Below are 25,961 nucleotides of genomic sequence, written 5' to 3' on the forward strand. Positions count from 1 at the left end.
CAGGAAAAGGCCAGCTCCTGGCTGGGCCTGGGGTGTGGGGCCTGTGCTCTGGCCTCCGAGCTCCTCTCTCATCCATGAGTCCCTCACACTGTTCAATCCAGTCCTAGGACATGGGTGCTCTTCCAGCCCTACCCGCCCTTACCCAGGCTGTTCCCTCTGCCTTTCTCCACCTGCACGGCCTCCTTCAGATGTCTCTTCCTCGGGAAAGCCCTCCTGATCCTCCGAGCAGAGGCGGGCGCTCCCTCCTCTGGGGTCCTGTCTTTGTGTCCTTCCCTCTTGACCAACACAGAGCACGCACTGGTCCTCAGGCCCAGAGCCTTCATCACGTGCCCACCACACTCCCAGGTCCCTATCCCAGGCAAATCGCAGCTGGGCCAGAGACCCACACCCCCAGGTCTGACACAGAGCAGGCTCAGCACGTTTGCTGCATGATGGCAGAGGAGATGACCTGGGGGCCTGAAGACCCTTCCCTTCTGCCCCTGTGTGACCTCGGGCAGTTTATGCAGCCTCTCTGAACCTCACTCCCAGGCGCTGCCCTGCCTGCTTCCCAGGCCTGTTGGGAGGATCAAATGAATGAAGGCAGAGAGAATGCTTGGCACGTGGGCACAGCTCCCTACCCAGCTGTCATTATCACCAGGTCGTTATCACAGACCTGCCTCGTGCCCTAGGCCCAGGTTCCGAGGCTGCGCGGCAGGCGGCAGGCAGGCAGTGAACTCAGAAGCAGCAGCTGCCCCTGGCTGACTCAAGCTGAGGGGGCGCGGAGAGAAGCGGCTGCTCTGTGGTCAGTCTGAGCCAGCCCAGCTCTGACCCTCCTCGACCCACCCCCAGATTCACCCAAATCTGAGGCCGCAAGGCCTTCCAGCCCCATTCAGGACCTCTTATCTGGGGAGATAAAGGCCCCTTCCCCTTGGATGGTGGATCCATTCAGCTGGCTGCTGTGTGACCTTGGCTACCCTCACCCTCTCTGGACCAGCCTTGGGGAGTGCTGGGTAGGGGGCAGGCAGCGGCCTCACAAGTCTCCCAGGCGTGTTTTCCGGGCAGGAATTTGGGGGGACTCCCCCACTGCTTCTGGGCCCTGGAGGAATGGGTCCTGCTCTCCTCCTCCCCAATATCTGGCCCAAGGTGGTGGTGGGAGCTCTCAGGAATCCTGTGACATCATCCTCCTGAGAGTCGGGGGTTATCATTTTTATTTGACACATGGGGAAACTGAGGCCCAGAGACCAGAAGACTCTCACCTCAGGCTACGCAGCCAATAGCCAGGACACTGGTATGTGGCTCTGCAGCCGGGGTAGTGAGGGCCTGTGTGCTCCAGGCTTCTGTTGTCTTGTGGGCTCCTGGCTGGAGATGGTCGCCTCCCACCCCCAAGACACCGACTGTGTCAGCCCTTGGACAAGAGTCACCAGCTTATGCGATCCTCACATGAACTCACAGGACCAAGGAGGAAGTCAAAGCTCAGAGAGCTGGAATTGCTTGGCCTAGGTCACACAGCATCAGAGGTGGAGCAAGATTCTGTCCCCTGTATCCCTGCTGTGTGCCCTCTACCAGCTGCTTCCCCCATCTGGCAAGGGTTCAGGGTTCTAGCAACACCAGGCCTCACGGAACCTGCGGGCAGACCCTCTGTGGCACAGACACCCCCTGACTATGGATGGCCAAAGAAGGGGTGTGCCCATCCTGACAGGGTGGGCCTCCCAGGCCTGCCTGGGCCCAAGGCTCCTTGCCAGGCTCAGACAAAAGCGTGAGGTCATTGGGCCATCTCAGCGCCCTGTCCGATCTCGCTGCTGTGACTCAGCCGTGCTTTACCCAAACCTCCTCCTCCAGGGGACCCCAGTGATGGCCTGGCCGGAGCTGCCCCTTCTCCCCGCCCGCCCCCTCAGGGCCTCCCCACCCTGAGTCACGGCTCACCTCACCACCCGCAAACTGCTCACTGCGTAATCAGCCTCCTCCTCTCCCCCAAGCTTCCAGAGTTCCTGCTCCCAGAAGCCAGGCTGAGGGATGCGGGCCTTGCCTGCTGCCCTCAGACTCAGACCCAGGACCTGCTTTTGGGGACCCTCTGGCCCTGATAGGAGAGTCCAGAATTGAAGTTGAGAGCTCAGGCCAAGGGCTCAGACTGAGCTAGATGGCTCCTTCCCGGCTAGATGGGTGACCTCGGACAAGATTACTCAGTTTCCCCATCTGAAAAAGGAGGAAAATCAGAAGCTGCATCCCTGAGGATTCTGTATGAGATCACACATGCCAGGGTCGTGCTTAAGAATGCAGGCCGGGAGGCAGGCAGATCTACATTCAAATGGCTGTGTGACCTTGCACAAGCCACTGCACCTCTCTCAGCCTCAGGCCCCTCGATTGTGCAGTGAGCATGGTAAGAAGAGGGCGGGCCCTCCTGCTATGATGATTCCACGTGACAATAGATGTCAGGGATTCGTGCAGTGTCTGGCAGCTGGCGCCCGACACGGACAAATGTTTACATGGGTAAACGGTAGCTATGATCAGTTCTTAGAGTGCCAGGCACGTAGTCAGCCCAGGATGGTTTCAAGGAATGACGGGCAGATGGAGAGTAGCTGGTCTGGCTCTTCCTTTGATGCTGGAGAGGCATCTGGGAACGGCTCCCCAGGCACTGAAGCTCCACAGTACCTTCTGCCGGCTGAGCCCCAGACTTCCCTGGGTGGGTCCAGAAGGCTCTCGGAAGAGGTCTTTCTGGGTGCAACTGACCTCAGGCTTTATAGTCTCCTGGGCACCCACAGAGCCCCCTCATTTCCTGGAGGATGAAGCTGGTGCTCGGACAGGAGAAGGCACTCGCCTGCAGCCACTCAGCTGGAAGCTGAACCCCAGCCTGCAATTTCGTGTCCCCCTCTTCCCAGCTTGGGAGCCGCCTCCCTGGGACCAGGACCCGCTCCCCTCCCAGTCTCAGAGACGGCCCTCTGGGAAACTCTCAGAGCTGGCTGCTCACTGGATGCTCTTGGACGCCCTGGTGGAAACCCAGTTTCCCAAACTCATTTGGCAATGAGTCCCCGCTGCGAGCAGTGTTTTCCTTGGAGCGTGCCACAGGAACTGCCGAGCTGTGCCCCCTCAGCCCGTGTTGTCTTTGTCTCATTCTGTTTATGCTCCAGAGGCAGTTCCCCGAGCTGCGGGCACCCAGCAAGGTTGGGCTGGCCCAGGCGAGGAAGGGTGGACCCAAGAAGAGACTCCTCTGACTTCCACATTTCCGATTCAACAGGTGTTTATTGAGCGTATGATCTGGACCAGGGAACAGAGGGGCAGAGGGCAGGCGGAGTAGAAATAGCCCTGATCCAGCAGCCGGAGAGACCTGAGTTTGAACCCCGACCATTACAGGTCAAGCCATCCAACCTCTCAGAGTCTCAGAATGGATGCACTGACTTCCCTTGAAGGATTGTGCTGTAGGGTTTAAGTGAGAATAAGAATGTGACAGAGCTCTCTAATTAGCTGTCATCAGTAATAACAATGGCTACCACTGACAGTGCTCTTTTACTCCTAACCACAGCCACACTACCATGATTATACCCATTTTGTAGATGAGGAATTGGGCTCGAAGAAGGAGGAGAGGGCACGGGTAATCAGAGGTGGGCCTCGGGTACAAACCTGGCTCAGCCTGACACCAGAATCAGAGCGCCCTCAGCCACTAGCTTGCCCTCAGAGACACAAGATCAGGCCTAGCCAGAGGTGGCTGTCAATGAGAACCATGTGGATATTCAGAGGAGGGTTAGATCTCATGTCTTAGATGGAGTTGAGAAGGCTTCCTAGGGGAGGTGGCATTTGTGATGGGCCTTGAAGGTTGGGCAGAATAAATCAAGCAAGAATGGAAGGAGGCTGGGAGGCCCCAGTTTGCACAGAGGCATGGAGGCAAGAAAGTCTGCCGTTCATCCAGGAGCTGACAGGCCTTGTGGTCTGGTGGGCTAAAGCCTTGGGCACCCAGATCAGCATTGGTGGTGTGAGGAATGAAAGATGGCGCAGGGTCAGACCCCAAGCAGGCCCGATGCCAGGGTGGGTGTTTGGGCTTGGCGAGACGCTTTGCCCTGAGGCCAGGCGGCATCCTGGCTGCAGACTTCCAGCTGAAGCCTGGTTTTCATAGGAAGGCAGCTTTGGCCCAAATCTCAACATACTTCTTGTTTGGTGTGGCATTGTGTGGTGTGCCAAAGCAAATGTGGGTGAGTGGGGCAAGCCAGGGTGGCCGCGTGCCCTGGAAAGACTATGTGACCCAGGGAGGTGGAGGGGCCACTCCACAGACCCGGGGGATCTGGCTCACAGCCTGCAGTAACCACTCCCCACACCAACACATATACCCCTCCTTTCCAGGAGTGTGTCCACACCGAGAGGCCTACATGCACCCTGCAGCCCAGGGTGAGGAAGGGAGGACAGAGGCTGGTCCACAGAGCCCTCCTGTGTCAGGCAACAGGCCAAACCTTCCATCGGCTCTGCCACAAAACTCCCAGCAGCCTTGAGGGGAGATTTTTCTTATTAGATGCCTTTGACAGATGTGGCCTCTGACACTCAGGAGGGTTAAATTGTGGTGTGGTCTCGTGGCTACTGAGCAATAGAACCAGACCCCAGACTGGCCGACCCTTGCCCTGCACTCCCTCTGGTCTGACACAGTGCTGGGCACTTGTCCATGGGGGACAGGGGCGGAGTTTAAGCCTGAGTCACAGGGCTTTGAAGCTGGCGGCCAGATCCGTCAGAGGTTTCAGGGGTGGGCTGGCCCCTGACTCACCTCCACTCCCCAAGCCAGCCTTGGGCAGCGGCTTCAGCTCCTGACTGCCCTCCTGCCTGCCAGAGCCCAGCTGTGCCCCTCCTGGGTCATTCATGGCCAGGAGCCGAGTGGGAAGGCCAAAGCCTTTAGGCAAGGAGATATCCTCGGCACACCTCTGCTCAGGAATGTTGGACTGGAATCACAGCGGGAACCCCGCACCGCGCTGCCTGCCGGGCACCAAGCTACCCTGATGATACAGGCACCAGGCACTTATTTTTAGTTGATGTTTAATTCTAGAATGAAGCACTGTACTTCTGCATGGTCCAGGCTCCTGGTGGCTCACCTCTTCCCAGAGGGGAAAGACAGCCCTGGTGGGGCGCTGGGTGCGCCTTGGAAAACATGAGTGTGACTCTGAAAAACGACCGGCTGCATGTCTTGGCTGGTGGCGGCGGTGGGATGGAGGAGAATGCTGGGGTTCCAGCCCCTCCAAGTGTGGGGGCCTCAGAGAAGAGTCCAGACATTTGGGGTTTCTAGGATCCAGGCCTGGCAGGGCCACCTCTGGTGGGCTGCTCTTCCTCCATGCACCTTGGTTTCCTCATCTAGGTATAGACCAAGCGTCCTTCCCTCTCTGGCTACCTATCTGATTTTTTTTCTTAAAGATCATGTCAAGTCTCCATCATTAGAGCATTTGGAAGATGATATCAGGTAGGAAAAGGCACCTAAGTTTCCCTCATCAGAAGGGGCAGCTATGCAAAGACAGGCTTTATCCAGTGAGACAAAGCCATCTTGTGCATTCCATTTCACTCCAGCTTTGGGCACAGACCATGTGCCCCAGGCTGTGCTAGGCCTTAGGGTGGGGATTCCAGAGAAGACCATGACTCAATGAGCATATCGTCTCAGTGAGGAGACACACCTCTCCCCAGGAAATAACCAAATGTTTCCAAGACAAGTGTAAGCTTTCTTCAAGCTTTGACCCTTTTAATCTCTCTAACACATCTGTCATGAAGGAGGATGGATGCATGGGAGACTGGTTGTGTAGATGTATGAATGGAAGGATGGATAAAAGATTAGATAATGGATGAATGGATGGATAGATAGAAGGAAGGATGGATGGAAGGATGGATGGATGGATGGATGCATGAATGGTTGGATGGATAGATGGATGTGAACATGAGAGGTTGAACTGATGGATGGATGGATGGATGGATGGAACAAGTAGGTAGGAGAATAGATGGGAGGATCATTGGATGTATGTGATATAGGCTGTTGGTTCCATAGAAGATGAGTATCAGAGAAACATTCCAGCTCTACCTCTTGTGTATTATATGACCCTGAGTAAGTCACTTCCTCTTGTAAAGTGAGACTCTTCTCTGGAAAGACCTCATCTATAAAGTGAGAATCATGAGCCCAGCCGGCCTCCCAGGTCTATTGTGGGTATCCTGTGAAATAGCAATGGACCGCCCATGCCTACCTCATGGAGGGGACCAGGCCTCAGCCACTGGCTTCGTAGGCACGGGCTACATGCTATGTTTTTGCTGTGGGTGTGAGGCTCCCCCCATGGATGCAGGCAGGTGGCTACCTCTGCTCCTGGGCTCCCCACTTTCCCTACTTGGTAAGAGCAGAGAGGTGACCCCTGGAGAGGAGTTGCTGCAGGAGGGCTACCCACGGACTGGGAGGTGGAAAAGCACACTGAGGGTACACAGGGCTCAGGGGTGGAGCTTTGTTCTTGCACAGACCTGCTTTCCAATCTTGGCTCTGCCACTTTCCAGCAGTCTGACGTGGGCAAGTCATGAGCCTCAGTTTCCTCACGTATAAAATAGGGACTCATTACATACCCACCCCACAGGTATGTTATGGCAGTTAATGGAGACAATGTTCGTAAATCCCTTAGCAAGCGTTTGGGATATATTAAATCCTCACTCAATGCATGTTACCCCTCACCCCTAAGATACTAAGTGGGGAGCTGGGCCCTGAGCACTTTGGAGGGAACTCATAAACTTTGGGTCCAGAGGTTTCCATCCTGGAAGCTGAGTCCCTGACCAGCAGGATGCACACAGCCTCTTGCCTTGACTGAACAGCATCTGCTTTTGGCCAGAATTTCAGTAGTTCCACGGGCCTCGCTGACCCTGTTCTGATTACTCATAGATTAAAAACAAACAGGGCACATGAATTATTCCTTTAAGAGTACAGTTTATGTGGGAGATATAAATCTTCCCAAATGGGCTGAGGTGGAGGAAAGAGGAGAGCCAGTAAGGGGGTGTCCTCCGAGGGAAGCCGTGGAGACCAGGGGAGCTGGTCCTGCAGGGCTGAGGCTGCCCTTGTGGGGCCACAGCGTGGGCACAATGGAGTGGGCGGGGGCAGGCCCTGCTGGCTCATGGTAAGCTGTGGCCGATGGCAGGAGGCCCAGACCACCCACCAGAAAGGCCCTGAGGCTGAGTGGCCCGAGGGCCAAGTAGAGGCAGCCCTAAGCCACAGCCTTGGGGACATCACTTGGGGACAAGTGGTGATGGGAATATCTGAACCCCCTGAGGCCCTAGATCCGCAACCCAGGCAGCTCCAGGGCCAACCCCTCCCCAGCCACCATTCCCTGGGGATCCAGACTTCTCCCCCACCGCCAGCCTCATCTTCCCAGCTGCTCTCTCTGCTAAGTCACCTGCACGGTGTGTGCCGGCAATCAAGACACTGTGTCCTTTCCATCGGGGCTGCAAACAGAACTGCCGGAAACCTGGTGGGGCCAGGTGGCAATCGGGAAGTGACCGGTTTTGCAGAGGTGGGAGAGCAGAGGGTCCCAAGCTGGGAGCAAGAGCGATGCAGTCAGTCTGCAGGGCTTATGTTTGGGGAGCTGAGAGCGCACCTCGCGGTCGGTGAGAAGGTGGAAAAGCTTTCCAGGGAAGCCAAGAGGGGCAGGACTTGCCCAAGGCCACACAGTAGAAATAGCAGAGCTGGAACAAAAGCCTGTTGCTCCTGCAGCAACACCAGGCACCCGCTCTAGCCCATGCCTGCCCTGTTGGACATCCTCACCAGAATTTAATCCTCACTCCTATGCATCCTTCATCCCATACAGTGTCCACGGCTGCTGGACAGCTGCTTGATGGGACCATATTTACTTAGTGCACGGGATAGAGAGAGAGCTTTGGGGTGCACAGGAAGATGGCCCAGCCTTGTCCCAGAGCCTAGGCCTTCCTGCCAGTGGGGTCCTTCCTGGCAGCCCTTCGCAAACAGACCCAGAGTCTTGGGCTCAGCTTGGACCCCTGGGAGCTTCACTGATGTCCAGGAAAGAGTGGGGCTGGATTAGTAACCAAGAGAACACGTCTGGCCCATCACTGTCTTGAGCAAGTTGCTCCTCCTCTTGGACCTCAGTTATCACATCCAGCAAATGGGAGTGGAGGCTGGAGAGGATTTCTAGAAGGCAGTTTCTAGCACAGCATCTCACCCTGAAATATGCCTCAACTGCCCCCTTCTGCCAACCTGCCCTCCCCACAAATCTCTCCTTCTTGGATTGGGCCGGTACCACACATACAGGCAACAAATTATTTTGTGTGCAAAATAATTCCCTCCAGATCCTGACAGGGTGAGCTTCAATGAATCTCTGCCCCTCCACCTGCAGCCGTTCCCAGTGAGGCAGGTGGCGGGACCAGGTCAAGTTGAGGCAGTGCAGCAAGGCAGCTGGCTGGGGCAGTTGGTAGGGGCCAGAGCAGCGGGTTGGGGGGACCGTACAGCCAGGCCAGCCGGGAGGGGCCGAGGTGACTGTCAGGGCCCAGGCTAAGAGTCCTAGGGGGCTGGAGCTGGCTATTTTTAACTCAGCCTAATTTTCTCTACCTGGAACCCAACTCCTGCCAATGGGGTAGCACTGTTCCCGGAATGCTATCACCCCCTAAGACCCGGGCTTGCTCAGGTTCCCTGGCCAGGCCTCTCCATTTCACAGGATCCCTGTTTGCCCAGCTCGAGCTGAGGGCAGGAAAGGAGAGAAACTGGAGTCGGGCACAGCTCCCCACGCTGAGCCTGCACGGCCAGCCCCTGCCCTGTCGTCATTCTCCTTTCACACCAGAGAGGGATCCTGTCTCCTGGTCCGTTTAATTCTTCTATTATGTTTCCAGACTCAGAGCCTCTGGTTCCCTATTGTCCTGAGCAGGCTCTTTGCATTTGTGTAAAGATTAGACACGTGAAAACCTTCGCTCTTGCTCCCGATGGTCTTTCTCTTTTACTTTCTCAAATCCGAGTTCTTTTTTTCTACTACGCTCCGCTTCCTTGTCCTGCCTCTCTCCCTACCTGTCTTTATCTGCCTCCCTGTTTGTTTTCCTCCCTTCCCTGACCCCCTCCTTCTCCCCGCTGACCTGCTTTTTCTTCTTTCTTCTCTTCACGGTTCAGTAGTTTGAATTCTCTCTCCACCCTTACCTCCACCCTAGCCCTGCTTAATTCTGTATTTATATTCTCTTGGAGGCTAATAGGAATGACTGGGAGTATTGCTCACCTCATTCCAGAAATACTCCTCTAAATTCTTAGAGAGGCGCCTTCGGGGGTGGGATGGCGGGGGTTGGGGGGGCATGGAGCACTGCATGGGGAGTCACTGTGCTTTGCAGGAGGGACCAAGATCCAGGTTCCAGAGTCAGCTCCACATGACCAGCTGTGTGACCTCGGCCAGGCCGGGCTCCTCTCTGAGTTTCAACTTTCTCCTGGACAGTAGTGGAGCAGATCCCCAGATGCTACGAGCCGCCTCCCGGGGCTGTGATGGAGAGAAGCTGAAAGTGCTCTGAGCACACAGTATGTGCTCAGAAATGTTTGTTCCTGCTTCCACTGCCATCTGACCTGGGCTGTGGGAGGGAAGATTGCTCTGAAGGTATCTCCCTCCTTCAGTTCTTCTCAGCTCTCCCAGGATCGCACACACACAGACACGCACACACACGTGCATGCCCTGGACATGCCCCAGGAAGAAGCAAAATTGTCTGTTTCTTTGTGGTCATCTCTTTCCCCTTCATAAATGTCTGATGACAAAATTGCTGCTGAACGCAGGAACTAGAAATTGGGCAGCCTGGGTTCCTGAGTACCTAATTCTGTAGTTCACAGTCAGGCATTTGTTCATTCATTCCCCCCTCCCTCAGAGGGCTCCTACTGTGTGCCAGGCAGGCTCCAGGGCCTGCCTTCTCTGGAGTTCTGACCTCGAGATGGCTGGGAAGACAAGCCCCAGGTCCTGAGAAATGAGAGGGCCTTTCCTGCTGTGCCTGGCGACAGGGTCCCTGAGAAGACGATGCAGGAGGTGAACCCTGAGCTGGGCCTGGGTAGGAACAGAGGGCCACTGCCAGCTTGACTCAGCTCCAGACCATCCCTGTTCTTGTCTCTGGCAAGGCCCGGCTTCTGAGCCAGCACAGGGGCAGGTCAGAATGCCAGCCCCAGGGAGGACCACAGCCACCTTGCCTTTGTTGCAGAAAGAAGCTGCTGAGCTGAGCCAAGACATCCTGTCACGTCCAACACGGGAGACCTTTCAAGGCGTCGCTTTGAGTGTGCACCCACAGAACCATCTTTCTGGAAAGGGCTCTGAAGCTCCCTTCTTAGTCTCAAGACAGCCTGTGAGCCAAACAGGTTAAGAACTTCCCTTTTTGCCTTTGCTTTCCAAACAAGGAAACTGAGGCCCAGGAGGGATGTCTTTGGCTATGGCTGCACAGCTGAACAGGTTCCGGAAGAGACCAGAACTCCCATCCCCAGGCCCTGGATGGGGAGGGGAGGGGAAGGAGGAAGAAGGACACTTCCTGGGAGAGGTAGGGATGAGGCAGCTCAAGGCTGGTCAGAGGTCAGGGGTGAGCTGTGTCCTCCACTGAGGGAAGCAGGCCCAGAGAGGGCTCTGACTTGCCCAAGGCTACACAGCCTTGAGCAGGACTTTCACCTCCCACACAACAGAAGGGGCATCCTCAGCCTGGTTGGCAGTAGGCAGGCAGGAAGCTAGGGTCTCCTCCAAGCAGAGGGAGGGTTTCGCTCATGGGACCTGCCACTCCAAACTCTTAGCTCTGGGCAAACCTGTAGAACAGTCACCGAGAGTGGGGGAGGGGCTCAGGCACTTTGGGGATGTCTTGAGGCAGTGCAGCAGGACTGGGAGGGGTCCCTGGGGACGGCAGGGGAGCCTTAGGACTCCGAGGTGCTCCAGGCACACAGGGAGGAGTGGGGCCTTCCCTCTCCCCTCCTCCCTTCCCCATCCCTCGCACCGCGCGGAGGCTGGGGCGGGCCAGGAGCCCCGGGAGGAGGCGGTGTCCCTGGCTCTGAGCCTGCTGTGCGGGCTGGCCGGGCAGGGGCGGGGCAGTGCCTGGTATTATAAGAGGCCGCCAGGGCACCGAGGCAATGAGCTATCAGCTCGGCTTGGCAGCAGGACACTGGCAACAGGCGCGCTCCCTGCCTCCCTGCTCCAGGCCAGCCCGTGCGCTCCACCGCTGCTATGGTCGCCATGCCCCCGGCCTGGTGCTCCGTTGCTCTAGCCCTGCTCGTGGCCCTACATGAAGGTGAGCTGCCCTGGCCTCGCCTGCTGCAGCAGCTCGCTGGTCTGCTCATCCGTGTCTCCCTCCAGGGCCTCGGTGCCCCCCAAACCTGCTGGGGGCCTACAGGGGCGGGAGCCCCGCAGTGGCGGCTGCAGGGGGGTCTGCAAGTGCAGAGGTGCTGCAGGCACAGGGCAACTGCTCGCTGTTCCCCCGGGGGCTGCAGGGGCTTCCCTGGGCCGCCCGGAGCTCCTGAGCTGTAAGTGCCAACTTCCTCAATTATGCAAGAGGAGGAGCCGGCAGGTCCCCCACCCCAGCTGTGCCAGGCGCCCTGACCCACCTCTCCGCCTCTCTCTCCCTCCTGTGCATGCAGGCGAGGGCCAGGCCACTGCCACCCCAGAGCAGCCAGTGCCCTCGCCCCGTGCCCAAGGCTCCCACCTGCGACCTCGGCGTTGCTCCTGCAGCTCCTGGCTGGACAAGGAATGCGTCTACTTCTGCCACCTGGACATCATCTGGGTGAACACTCCCGGGTAAGCTGCTCTGGGGATCCAGGCGGGGCTGCTGCAAGCAAGCGGGAGCAGGGGGCAGGGGTGGGGGGCTCCTGACACGCGGGGAACCTCCGGCACAGTCCAGGTCTCCCTGGGCCTCTGGATGGGAGCATTGGGCTAATATCAATAGTTCCCAGCTTTTGTTTCAACTCCCACGTGGGGCTGCCTGAGAAATATAGAGGGCCGTCTCATGAGAATTCTCACTAGAGTCCAGTAAGACAGTATTGGCTCTATTTTCCAGAACAGGGTATTGAGGCTCAGAGAGGTTAGGTGCCTTCCCTAAGATCACACAGGAACGAGTAAGCGGTAGATGGAGGCTCCAGCGTAGGTCCCTGGATGCCACAGTTCACACCCGCTCTGCCATGCTCCCTCTGCATGATCTTCCAAGACTAACAAGATGAATGACAGCCCCCGTATCTTGACTGTGCCAGGCCCTCTGCCAGACACTGCCCAGGCATTATCATCTCATGAACCCCCATCCTCCCCGTGAGGCAGGTACTGCCGTTGTCCCCAAATGACAGATGAGAACCTGTCCTGTGTCACCTGGCGGAGCCGGGGTGGGGTCCCCGCGCTATCTGCTCTGTCTGCACCCGCACTGCCTCCGGGCCGCTGCATACTTCAAGTTTAAGTTTCTGTGTGTTTGTGTGGTTTTTTTTTCCCTTTCCCCAATTGCAAAAGGCAGGAGAAGCCTGGCACGTAAGCGTGTGTGGAGCTAATCCGAGTGCAAACCGTCGCTCAGGGCGGGAACCCGGCCAGTCCCTGCGTGCCGGGTCTACCTGGAGTCAGAACAACTCCAACCACATCGGCTAAAATTAGCTCTCGCACCTGAAGGTGCTGGTCCGACCGGCCACAGGGCCCCTGCCCTGCCCCTGGCCCGCTGTGGCCAGACTCTGCATCTGAAAGCAATCCCATCTGAGCTCGCACACGGGTGCACACACATGCACATGCACACACACGTGCACACGCTTTGTTCCAAAGTCAAAGCTCTAAGACACATTTGCCACCCCTCCAGGCAAGTGGTGACCAGGTGGGGGCAGCTTAGCTGTGAGCCTGTGTGTTTACTTGTCCAAGATGGCGTTTCCTCCCCTCCTCCAGGCAAGCTGAGAACAGGGGGACGAGCCTGGCTCCATCAGCTCAAGTTCCTGTCTGGGAGCCAAGGGCGAGGGGGCTGGGAGGACTCCCCATTTCTTGACTTAGGGAGGGAACACAGTTTCCACCCCCTCCTCCCCATGCTGGGCAGGGCCAGGGAAGTGGGGGTGAGGAGAGAGGGGAGAGAGGAAGGGTCTTGTCCAGGGCTACCTGGCACCTAGGGAGGAGCCTCTGGTGGGACTTCTTGAGGTCGGGGGTTGGTCACCATGTGCTACCACCCTGGTGGCATGGGTGGCCATCCCAGTGCACAGTATGGACAGTCCTGCTTGCCAATGGTCGTGGTTTGTCTAATTGTCTCTGTCTCCCTCTCCCTCTTTCTCTCTCTCTCCACCCTACACCACTACCTTGCTGGCTGCCCGCCCACAGACAGACAGCTCCTTACGGCCTGGGAAACCCGCCAAGACGTCGGCGCCGCTCCCTGCCAAGGCGCTGTGAATGTTCCAGCGCCAGGGACCCCGCCTGTGCCACCTTCTGCCATCGAAGGCCTTGGTAAGTGGGCACCCAGCCTGCAGGGGCCCGGGGTGGCTGCTTGCCTGGACTTGTGCTGGAGAGCAGGCTGTATGGGAGACCAGCAGAGGAGCAGGGTCCTAGGGGCCCACAGGCCACCCTGGTCCATGGGCAGCACCCCTCCCTACGAGGAGCCAGTCACTCCTGAGTCCCTCCCGCTACGCAGCTCTAGGGGCTTCTGAGAGCATCACGTCCCCACACCTGAGCCGGAGGGATTCTCCCAGGTGACAGCTGAGGCAGCTCAGGCCCGGAGAGGGGACAGGACTGGTCCCGTCAGGCCACACAGCTCGCCAGCAGGAGAGCTGGGCCTTCAGCCGTGGTCTGCCTGACCAAGTCCACCGGGATTCAGGTTCGGCCTTGAGGCTCAGAGCACGGCCGAGCCTTCTCAGTGGCCTCCCTCTGGCGCTGGGAGGCCATGGCCCCATCCCAGGCTGTCACAGGGTTGCGTGGGGGCTTTTGCCAAGTCTCTGAATGATCTGGGCCTCAGTTTTCCCATCTGTGAAAGGAATGGGAGACTTTGTTCCTCTCTCCTCCACCTGGATCATCTGTGGAAAGCGGACACTGGCTTCACAGTTCCGAGCCTCCTGTTCCCATGATGGTTTAGGAGACACTCCTCCTCTGGGACTCAAGTTGTGGCTCCACCCTTCCCTCAGTTTCCCCTGCCAGAGGGCCACGCCCAGCTGCAGGCGGCCGGATTCTGGGAAGGCCGGCCACCCAGCTGCCTCTGTCTGAGGCTAAGAACACATTCCTGGTAGCTCAGTTTTCCTCGGTCCCCACCCCACCTGGGAAAGGAAAGATGCCAGGTGCACAGGGCAGAAATGGATCTGCTCCTGAGGGCGGGGGTGAGGGGTTGGGCCTGCAGCCAAGTGGCCTCTGTCCCTGGACAACCCCTCACCTGGACCCTAATGCTCTCCATTCAGGGCTGACGCTGTGGCGGTCCCAGGCAGTGACTCCCCTGAAGACACGTTCCAGGCTGGCAAGACATGGACCACTGCAGGAGAGCTCCTCCAGCAGCTGAGGTGAGGGGCCCCTGCACTGACTGAGTGCTTCCTGCATGCCTGGCACATTTCCCTTGTTCTCCATGCAAGGCAGGACTGGGTCTCCACTGGGTAGCCAAGAGAACTGAGGCTCAGAGTGGTGAAGGCACTTGCCCAAGGTCACACAGCAGTCACTGGCATCTGGCTGACTCCAGAACCTGTGCTCTTAACCACTACACTCTTTATTACCATCGGGCTGGAAGTGCACTTTTTTAGAGGGTTTGATGGCTCATGACTGTGGAAGGACCACAGGTGTTCATCCAGGCTGTGTCTGAATCAAGCATCTCCCACATGCTGGAGTCCCACGGAGCCGACTACCTAGCGTGCTCCCTCCCCTGTGCCCCAGACTGGATCCCTCCCTGGTGGCTTCAGCATGGCTCAGCTCAAGGCCTGGCACACAGGAGGGTCTCAAGAATGACTGTCTAACCAAACCGACTTGAGAACAGAAGTCCCACATCTAGCCGTGCAGCCAAGTGGCTAAAGGAGCCGCTTCTGAGCCAGGACTGCCTGATCTGAACCCTAGCCGTGCCACAGACAAGCTTTGTGACCTTGGGCTTGTCACTTAACTTCTCTGTGCTTCAGCTTCCTAATCCCGAAACAGGGACGACAGTGCTCTCCATCCCATGGTGTTGTGGTGAGGCTGGATGAGATGGCATACATCATGCGCCTCAAGCAGGGCCTGGCCCCCTGGGGAGCTCTGGGGCTGTCCATCATTCCTACCTCTGTCCCTGATGGCTCCTTGGGGCCATCCAGTATGGGGGCCCAGCACGGCCCCTCAGGGGTTTCCATCTTTGGGAGGAGGCAGAAACAGAGGAGAAAAGACAGGATGGTGGGACGGGCAGGACCAGCATATACTCAGGAACCATCTTAGGATACAAAAGTCAAGATAAGACTTGGCACGTGTGGGCACTTCATCGCGGGCGGAGGGCTTGCTTTGCTGACCTGTGCTTGTCCTCACCCCTGGCCAGGCCTGTTTCGTGTCACAGACCAAGAAAGGGGCTCAGAGAGGTTGACACCTTATCCAAGTTCCCACAGCTGGGAATCGAAGCCGGCCTCCTAACTCCCAGGCCAGAACGCTTCGAGCCAGGACGAGGCCACCCAGATGACACCAGAGTCCTCACCAGGGTCTCAGCCAGGTTCAAAAGGCAGCTAGAACCCATATTTGTCTGGGTTGGACCGCCTTGAGCTGGACCTCAGAGAATGGGAATTTGCACAGGTCGTGTTTGAGTGAGCGGATGGTACAGCCTGGAAGAAACGGCATGAGCAAAGGTGTGGATGTGGAAGGCAGGTCCCGGGGATACCTGGGCTGGTCTTGGCTGTCCGGTCACTCTGGCAGCACTTGATGCTAAACATCAGCTTTGTCAAAGCCTCTGAGGGCAGAGAAGCTTCTAGGCCCGGTCTGGCCTATCCTTGAGGCGCAGACCTTGTTTTCAGGGTCACCGGTGGCCGCCCTCTGACCTTGGGGCAACCGTGATCCAGGGTCCAGACCCTACGATCCTGCCTCTCACAGGGAACTCTTGGGCGGTCCATATCTCCTGAGATGCTAAACTGACCCTTCTCCATTCCAGGGGCATTTCTGCAGCCAACATCCGCTTTGCTAGGAGACAGCAGGAGGCAATTAGAGCGCCCAGGCCTACACCCTCCAGGCGGAGGAAGAGATAGCGCCGGGAGCTGGAGGAACACGGCGAAGGAAGCCTGCGTGGACAGGGGAGGAGACTGGCGGCCCAGGGCTGGGAGACCCTCCACCTGTTTTCTCGGCCAGGAAACCCACCTGCTGGGATTGGCACAGCGCCGGCCTCCTCGCCCGGGCGAGGGAAGCTCCCTCGAGGCAGCCCCGTGCCCTCACACTGCCCAGGAAAGCCTTCAGCCCCCAGGCTGTGGAGCGGCCCCCACGCTGGCCCGGGCCCCGCAGCCCTGCTGGAAGGAACTGCGTGGGGGCTGCAGTAGCCTGGAGGCCACGTCCTCAGAGGCGTCCTGTCTGGTGGCTGCAAGCCAGGAGGGATGAACTGTGGTGGCAACTCACACCTAAGCCAGGCCTGGAGACCGGACAGGGCGGCCCAAGGGCCGGCGTCCTGGCTGGTCCCCATCTGTCCCTTCTGGCTCTCCCTTCCCAGAGTCCTTGTCCCCTCATACCCTGGGACACTCCCGGTGAGGAGGGCCTGGTCTGCTTTACCTGTCTGTATATAACTTATTTGCTCTGGGAAATTTGAGAATTCCAATTATTTATTTTAATGTATTTTTTTAGACTCTCAATTATTTACCTGCAAACCTGTGTTTGTAATAAACAATGAAATGACACTCTGGTGTTTTGTCTTGGCTGAGGCGGGGTGGGGGGGCCACTCTCAAGAAGGGGCTGCTTGGAAGTTAGGGCCACACAGGAAGGGGGAGAAAGGGCCTGGGCAGGGTGCCAGAGCCCGGAGTTCCGCTGCATGCACCCTTGCTGGGCGTCTCTGACTGCTAACCCACTCTCTCTGGGCTTTTACCTATCATGTGCCTGGGAAGCCATTTGTGGCTTTGACATCCAGGATTCCAGGATCTGCATTCCCATCAGGTCAGTAAGTGAGAGCCAGGCCTTTCCCAAGAGCAGGTTTGGAAGAAGCCAAGACTACGAGGACGTCAAGGCACACTTCTGCTCCCGCTGCCCTGTGCCGCCAGGGGTGGCTGCGAGGCCCAGAGCAGATCTGTCCAGTGAGGGCTGGGCCGGATGGACGCCAAGGCGGTGTGCAGCCCCAGCGGCCAGTGCTGGGTGCTATGGTGGAGCCACAGCCTGGCCCTGGCCTTGCCCTCACCCGAGGCCTGGAGCTCTGGAAGTGGGTTGGCCGATCCCGCCAAAGCCCAAGAAGCAGGCCAGCTAAGTCCCAGGGACAGCTAGCAGCCAGGGCCACCCCTACTGGCAGCCACCTGGACCCTGGACCCATTTCTGCCAGATCCCCTTGTGAGCAAGGTGTTCCCTTTCATCCTGGCTAGCCTGTGCCGGGAGTGGCAGGTTGCGGCCTGAGCCAACTATTGAAAAATAATTATTTACACACGGCTTTAGTCCTGCCTTGTCCATGAAGCCAGCCCCGACACCCTCATGGAAGAATAACATGTTGACACATTGAACTCCCACTGGATACTGGCACGTTACCCAGATTAACTCATTTCATCCTCACAACAACCCTACATCATAGGTACTTTATTATCCCCATTGCACAGATAAGGAAACTGATGCACAGAGAAGGCAATTGACTTGCCTAAGGTCACACAGCGAGTAAGTGGTGGCATCAGGATTTGAACCCAGAGTCTATAGTACAGACATACATATGCACTAGTTTAATGAATATTTGTTGATAGAATTCATGGATCACCACTGCAGTGTGACCTTGAACAAATTTCTTTCTCTTTCGGAGCCTCAGGTTTTTTATCTATAAAATGGGAAAAATAGCCCCTACCTTGTAGGGCTGGTGTGAACACTGAGCGGATCAGTTACGGCACTGGGCTCAGCCCTGGGCCTCACAAGAGGCAGGGGCTGCTTGTCAGGCCGTCAGTGGAGGCGATGTAGTGAGTGAAACAGGCACAGCGCTAAAGGACTTGAGGGGAGGGAGAGATCGAGGCTGTCTGTGGCGGAAAGGGGCGGTCAGAGAAAGGCTCCTAGACGAGGGTTCCTCCTATAGCCTCACAAGATGAGTAAGACTCAGACAAACAGCAGGAACCTCTGGAGAGAACTCCAGACGGAGGGAGCAGGAAGAGGAAGGGGGCAGTGGGAGTGACAAAGGAGTTCCCACGGAGGACTCCATGCAACTGGAGTGTAATGAGGGGAGAAGAGAAGGAGGAGAGCCAGAGGGGCCTTGAGGCCAAAATGAGGAGACTAGACTTTCTCGTGGGCCATGGGAGCCACGAAAGGTCTGGGAGCGGCAGAGGAGCTGGTGAGAGCTGGGCTCTGGAAATACGCCACTGGAGGGCTGCCCAGGGCAAGAGGGGATGAAGGGAGAGGAGGCAGAGCGGCAAATTCCACACCAGCCCTTAGGGGTCCACAGTACCACTTAGATCGTGAGGGTGGTGTAATGGGATCGGCCCAGTCACTTACCTGCTACCACAGGCCAGGGCCAGAGCCACCTCTCAAATCTCAGCCGAGCCTGATAGCATGGTATTCTCACTCCCTCCAGCCCAGCATCCCATTCAAAAGACGCTGTGCCTTGGAAACCCAAAAGCAACAGCCGATGGCCGGGGCAGCCAGGTAGGACAACCCCAGGAGGGCAGGTGCAATGGAGGCTGGCAGAGGGATGATGAGATGCTAGTTGAGGGTGTGGCGGGGGCCCCAGGGAAGCAGGCATTCACTGCCCTTGGCACAGGCCAGAGTTCAGAGAACAGCGACCAAATGATTAAGTAAGAGAGATGATTAAAGGGAGGAGACGAGGCCCAGAAGGAAGGGAAGGCAAGGTGACCCCGCAGCCCCTTGGATCCTTCTTCCTGGGAAATGGGGGCCACTGGCTTGGGTCCAGCACTTCCTGGGGTCCTGCTCTGGGCCTCCTGCAGTCACCACTCTCTACAGGATGAAAAGTTTGCAGGGCCCAGGGGCCATGTGCCCCCCGAGTCTGTGCATGCTGCCAGACCACATTCCGGGTAGCTGGGGCCCCAGAAGTACAGGCAAAGGTGGCCTGGCGCTTGGGAAGGAGCAGAGGACCACTGGGGAGCAGCTTTCAAGTCAAACGGAACCCTGGGAAGAAGGGTGTCCACAGTTTAGGAAGTTTGTCTGGATTTTATGGGCCCAAATCTTCCCTTTTCCTGCCTTTTCTGCCTTTTCCATATGCTTACGTCTTGTCAAGGTTTTCTGAGTCAAATCTGTGTGCCTGTTGACTGCAACACCAGGCAGAGACAGGCCAGAAGGGGGCACAGGAGGACCCAGATTTATTCGGGTTACAGGCCAGGTGGAAGCTGGGGCGGAGGCGAGTCCAGTCCCGTGTCCAGGGCTCTGCGGCCTGACACACACGCGGGCTGCCCACGGCCCCTTTCCCTCGCCAGGCTGCCCCCTCCCCGGAGCCCCCTCACTCAGGAAAGAACCCCACGGAATTAGTCTCTCTCTCTCTCTCTCTCTCTCTGATTAAAAACAGAGACCAAGGTGCTGGGTTGTTAGTTCAGAAAAGTCATTTGCCTATCAGCACAATAAATCGTTGGAACGCAGCCATCCACTCATTCAACAAATATGAATAATCACCTCTCTTGTGAGCAAGACAGACACAGCCCCTGCCCTCACAGGCCAAGAGCAGCGCTCTCCAAGAAAACACTGTTAACTATGAAGATAAAACAATCGCTAGCCTTTCCTGAGCACTCACTGGGCGCTTTCTGCGTGTGAATCCCCCACCTCCTTACAGCAGCCTTGTGCAGCGGGTTCTCATGACTGTCCCGTCTTAGGGCAGAGGAAAGTGAGAGGTTAAGTCACCTGCTCAAAGCCACACAGCTAGTATGTGGCTGAGGCGGGATTTAGTCACCAAGCTCCAAACTTCTATGCTGTCCTGCCTTTCCAATAGGCGGCATCCACACTGTGGTAGAGCCCCTGCGGTGGGGGAGCCCAGGGTGGCTTCCTGGAGGAGGTGACGTCTAGGTCAAGCTTGAGGAAATCAGTGAAGTGAAGGAGGAGGGTGGAGAAGACTGTTCCAGGCAGAGGGAACAGCAGAGGTGAAGGCTCTGCAAGGAAGGGAGCTGTTCTCAGCCCGTTTCTGGGAGCAAAAGAAGGAGGGGGCCTGGGGAAGGCTGGAGGGGGGCAGGTGAGAACGGGCAGTGCCCTCCTGAGCACCTGGCAAGGGGGATGGGGCTACAAGCAGGGAGCTCTACGGCAGCTGTCACCCCCCACCAGGGCCTCAGACTGTGTCTCCTAGGAAAATACCACCATGCCTGAAACGCACTCCATTCATGCTTCGAGCCTTAGCACCAACACACTTGCTGCCCTCACGGGTCTCACAGGCTGGCAGGGAAGATAGACCATGGCAAAGTGAAGCGACAGGAGGTGGAGTATGTTCTGGGCTGCCCTTCCAGCTGGTGGACGGGGAGGGAAGGAAGGGTTTGGAGAATGGATAGAGTGTGCACACGCTGGGAGGGGGGAGAGGGCATTCCAGTTGCGGGACAGGGTGACACGTGTCTGGCGGGAGCATGGAAGAATCCAGAGAGAGGCAGCTGGCCTGATCGGCAGGGGCCAGGCTGGGAATGACATCAGTGCCAGGAACTGCATCTTGAGTGATGGGGAGGCAGTGAAGGTGGCTAGGCAGAGGAGAGCCAGGACAGGAGCTGGCCTTGGGCTGCTGGCTTGTCCTTGGCCCCTCCCTGTCCAATGCTTTCACCTCGCAAAGGCCCTCCCAGCCCCGCTCAAGGGAGAGCAGAGTGTGGGCCTCGCCTCAGCCTGCCAGGGACCTGAGCCAAGAGCCCTCAGCAGCTCGGAAGGGGGCCGTGTGCGGGCCCGCAGGGAGCCCTGGAAGAGGAATGTGGCCTAATTAATTCTCTGAAGCTCAGAGGGCCTCGCCTTGTGAGAGCAGCTGCCAGGACAGGCCTGCCAGGACGCCACCAGCCCCGCCTGTCGATCACTCAGGGCTGAAGAGAGCGAGAGCATGGGGGACAGCAGGCAGGGAGCTGGGAGTCGGGCTCAGGGGGCCAGCCGCTTGCCTCCAGGCACACCCATGTCCCGGCCCTTCACAGCTAATAAATCAATAAAGGTAATAGTATCAACCAACAGGCCTTGAGGGATCACCATGTGCCAGACTCTGCAAAGCCTGCTGCACCCACGTCTCATCTATTCCTGACAAGGACCAGCGAGGTGGGTCCTGTTATTATCTCCATTTTGCAGATGAGGAAGCTGAGGCTCAGCGAGGTGACCTTGCCTGCCCAGGATCATGCAAGCAGAAAGCACAAGCAGCGAAGCTGGGATTCGGACCTGGGCAGCCTGGGCGCCAGGAGCACACTGTCATAACCAGTGCGCTGGGTTGGCTCAGCAGGGGAAATGGAGCCCCGGGAGTCAGGCTGCCTCTCCCAAGGACAGTGGGCTGAAAGGGTCCCCGGGAGAGTGAATGGAACAGGGACCTGCAGGGGGAAAACCGCACCCCCAGGCTGACCTCTGCTTGAATAGTGTCCTCCCCAGGTTTCCCATGGGGCTCTTCCTCCCCGTCCTGCAGGTCACCCTCAGAGACATGTGGCTCACTATTCCAAGCAGGTGGGGCTGGAGGAAGCCGTCCTGTCTCCCTGGGGTCTCCACCCACTTGGTCCGGGTTCTGCCACCTGGGCCCTGTCGCAGAGGCCCTGTAACAGCACCGCCAGCTGGGCTCTTCCCAGCGACCCTATGCCCCGCTCCACAGCGGGCCACAGGGGCCAAGGGAGGCTCAGAGATGAGCAGGGATGGGTTGGACCCGGGCCTTACGGCTGGAAAGTGGCAGAGCCAGGACGGGCCCAGACGGCCTGTAGCCAAGACTCTGCCCTTTCCTGAGAGCAGACAGAAGGAAGGCAGTGCAGCCACATCACCGCGCCTCTCCGAGCCTCAGTTTCCCCATCGGCCATGAGGGTGAAAGGACTGACCTCACAGGCTTTCCTGTGGTTCATTAATATCAGCGCACACTGAGTACTTCATGTCCCAGACACAGTCCTCAGTACTTTATTTAATTCTTAAAAATTTTCCAAAATAAGATTTGATTCATGGCTACATGACAGACCATCATAAGGCTGCACCTTAATGCTTTTGTTACCGCATAGGTGTGTATTTCAATTCATCCAGTTTCCCACCAACAAAATAACACAGTGTGCTACGTTTGTGCATAAATTTTATATTTATTCCTAATTCTTTTTTGCTACATAAGTTTTTATTGAGACATAATTCATATACCATAAAATCCACTCTTTGAAAGTGCACAGTTCAGTGGCTTTTAGTACATTCACAAAGTTATACAACCATCACCACTGTCTAATTCCAGAACATTTTCATCACCCCAAAAAGAAATGCCGCACCCTTTAGCAGGCACTCACCACATCCCGCTCCCCCCAGGCGCTGAAGGTTACTAATCTACCTTCTGTCTCTGTGGATTGTCTGTTCTGGACGTTTCATATAAATGGACTCGCACAGTATGCAGTCTTTGGTGTCTGGCTCCTTTCACTCAGCATAATGTTTTCAAGGTTCATCCACGCAGTAGCACGTGTCGGCACTCCATTCTTTTCCATGACTGAATAATATTCCATGTAGGGATGGACCACACTTTGTTTATCCGTTCATCCACTGACGGACATTTTGGGTTGTTTCCACTTTGTGGCCAAAGCCCTTTACTTTAGCCCTTAACAGCCCTACAGGGAGGAGCTACTGAGTCATCATTTGGACAAAGAGACTGAGGTCCAGAGAGGTTAAAGAGCTCACTCCAGACCACTGACCTAGTGAGCAGCAGCGGGAGACTTTCCTCCAGGAGTCTGGCTGTGCATACAATAGCCTTAATCATTGGACCACACTGCCTCCTCAGCCAAAGTACGATAGCGTAGGTCAGCACCCAAAGCAAACTGCACCAGAGGTGGCACCCGATGGGCACTTAGCAAAGAGTAGCATTTCTTAGCAGCATTTCTGAAGGTGGGCGAGCCAGATTCTTGCCGAGTAGGAGCCCAAGTCAGGACACCCAATGATAAAGAGTCACTCTTTCGGCACACAGGTGATTCTCTGGGGAAAAGGGACATCTCTCCCCACCCATTGGGCCTGCTCCCTCTGCTGAGCATCAGTGGCCTGTAACCCAGAGCCCATTTCTCTGCCCATCCCACCTGGGGAGGCTTGGCTCTTCTCCTGGTCCCAAGGCCCTGCCACTGGCAGCACAAGAGGGCTCCTTGGGTGGGGTCAAGGTCAGGGCTGTGGTCAAGGCCATGCGTCACTTTGGGTGGTTCTCTGCCTCCTTGGGGCCTCCATCTATTAAATAATGGGACAAGAAATCTTAATGCTTTCTTTCTTTAATCACAAAGGCAAGACAATATATACACAAAAGCTTGTGGCTAAAAAAAACCCAAACAAACAAAAATTGAAAAGAATATAGGAGCGTCTAGAATAAAACATCAGTCTTCTCCCTGCCTCCCACCCCGAAGTAACCACTCCGAGAGGGGGTATGTAGCCTTTTTCTGTGGATTCAGGTATTTGTTTTATGTCTAACTTTTTAGGGGTATTTAAAATAAGAAATGGAGACATAAATCTTCCTGCTCTGCAACCTGGTTTCCCCACTCCATAGGCATCGTTCCAGACCGGTGCGCATGGATCTACCCCAGTCTTACTTTTAACAGCTGCACGGTGCTCCCTGGCACAGACAGACTGTTGCTTACTTAACCATTTGCCTGCCAACACCTTTCGGATGGCCTCCATTTATTGTTTGCATAAACACGCTGCAGTTAACACCTTGTTTATACATCTTTGTCCTCAAAGGACAGATTTTTAGACATGAAATTGCTGGGTCAAAGGACATGCACATTTTAAATATTCTGCCAAAAATGAGATTCCAATTTGCACTCCTGCTCCCACTGGGTGCACGTGCCCTTTTCCTCACATCCCTTCCAGCACTGGCGGCTCGGATGTAGAAACCATTTCTTCACAAGGAATCTGATGTGCAAAAGAGATAAAACAGATGCTGCCTGGGCCGAGGAGGGCGAGGGTCTGGAGATGCCCTGATGTCCCAGCCCTCCCAGCGGAACAGAGGGTCCCTCCAGGGTCTTCCAGGGCTGGGATTGGATCCTGTTGGGCTGCAGGACTGTCCCTCTGTGGCTGGCATTAGCCCCCAGCCTCTCAGGTGGCCCCCCAGGGAGCTTGGGGATGGACAAGAGGCTGTCCAATCTTCTTCTGCAGCTGAACCCACCATCCCCTAATGACTGTGCCTTTGGGTAGGGCCCTTCTGGGGACAGCATCTTCATTGGAAAGGCTGTGCAATGGGAGACTTTAGGTACCTAAACCTGCAGGTGTTTTCTTGAAGAGAGGGAGCCTGGGGCATCCTGGTTCCCTCTCAGCCTGTGACCCGTACTGGCCTTTTCGAGAAAACTGGATCCTGGTCTCGCCTCTGCCCAGGCCTCCCTCTGTAGACCCAGGCAGGCTGCTGGGCTCCAGGCTCCCAGATGCCAGGCTGGGGAGATCCCTCCCATGGAGCAGGTGCAGAATCTGCTCCCTCCAGAGGCTCCACACTTGCCATGCGCGTTAATCACTCCCAAGGTGGAGGGAGGGCTCCTCCTGGGAGGCGGCAGACTGGGGGCAGGGTAGGGGCAGGGAGGGCAGAGGAGGGGAGCGTGGCCAGTCCCCTTCAGGCCCAGCATCTGAGGCTCCCTCCCTGTGACTTTGATGCGGCCTAGTGAACTTGGTACACAGGAGTCCCACCTGCTTAATCTGAGACCATGTGAGCACGCAAACACCCAAGAGTACACCTACGTGTAAAACGTATTCCTGTATGTTCAACCGGGGATACTTATGCATATCTACACGAATTTGAATTTGTGCCTCGTGGTTACAGGTGTTCACGCACAATGCACATGGATGCATGTTCCTGTGCATATCAACATGTACAAGCATGTGTGACTGTGAGTGCCCCTGAGCGTGTAAGTCTTTGCCTGGTGGCAGCTGCATAGATGTGTGTGCATATGTGCACCTCTATAGGTGTGCATATATGTGGATGCAAGTGTGCCTGCATCCGTGATTATGGATTATGGGCGTGTGGGTGCATGAGTGACACGAGCACACACACAGGCAAGTGCGTGTAAGAACATGCGCATAAGGCATATAGAAGGGGAGACTAACTGTACACATTGGTGTGCACACACATGTGGATTAGAGGTGCTTCAGTGTGCCTGTGATTTTTGAACAAAAATCCTGAAAGTGGAGGATTTCCCACCCCCAACCTCCACGCCCTGTTGGGGGTCTGAGAGGGCTGTGTTGGAAAAGGGGACACAGGGGTCAGGAAGGGAAGGTGAGGGAGGAGCCAGAGCAGAGAACCCCTGCCTCAGTTTCTAAGGCTGCCCACCCTGAGCTCCAACCCCACCCCACGCCCAGGGAGACTATTGTCCTGGGCCCAGCGGACCCAGGTCTGGCTCAAGCGGGGGTGAGGCAGGGGGGAGTCAGACAGAGCCCAGGCCAGCCCCCGCTCTGACAGCACCTGGGCAAGGCACGTCCCCTCTCAGCCTCCATTTCCTCATCTGTAACCCAAGGGTTATAATACCTGGGGCTTCCACTGCAAGGAAGCTCAAAATACCAGCTCAGATCCCACCTTCCCGTGGTCACCTCCCAGAACAATTTCCATCCCTCCTCCCCACTCCACCCCAGCTCCTGCAGCTCCTCCCTCTGACTGTGCTGGCTCCCTGCCTGACCTAAAAACTTCTACCCACCTGTCAAAGCCCACGCCCATGTCACCACCTGGCCACACATTTGTCAGTCTTCCCTGCTGGACTGTGAACTCCCAGGGCAGGGACCAGCTCAGGCAGTCCTGGGCTCCCCAGAGCACACCCTCACCTGCACAGCATAGATAATCAGTCACTATTTGATTTTAAAAGTTGAAGATAAGGAGAGAAGGGGAAGGAGGGGCCGGGCTGTGGGAGCAGCAATGTTTGGTACAAA

The 25,961-nt window shown here is 56.7% G+C and overlaps 1 protein-coding gene across 1 annotated transcript; it reads left to right on the forward strand.

The window, feature by feature from the left end:
• The first annotated feature begins 11,016 nt into the window (after positions 1 to 11,016).
• EDN2 (endothelin 2) lies at positions 11,017 to 16,696 on the forward strand. Its single transcript, XM_070593749.1, has 5 exons — positions 11,017 to 11,184; positions 11,531 to 11,687; positions 13,221 to 13,343; positions 14,282 to 14,380; positions 15,967 to 16,696. Exons 1-5 carry the CDS (start codon positions 11,121 to 11,123, stop codon positions 16,058 to 16,060), a joined length of 537 nt encoding a protein of 178 aa, XP_070449850.1. The 5' UTR covers positions 11,017 to 11,120; the 3' UTR covers positions 16,061 to 16,696.
• The last annotated feature ends 9,265 nt before the right edge of the window (positions 16,697 to 25,961 follow it).

This window comes from Equus przewalskii, chromosome 2, assembly GCF_037783145.1.
Source record: "Equus przewalskii isolate Varuska chromosome 2, EquPr2, whole genome shotgun sequence".
Taxonomy (NCBI): domain Eukaryota; kingdom Metazoa; phylum Chordata; class Mammalia; order Perissodactyla; family Equidae; genus Equus; species Equus przewalskii.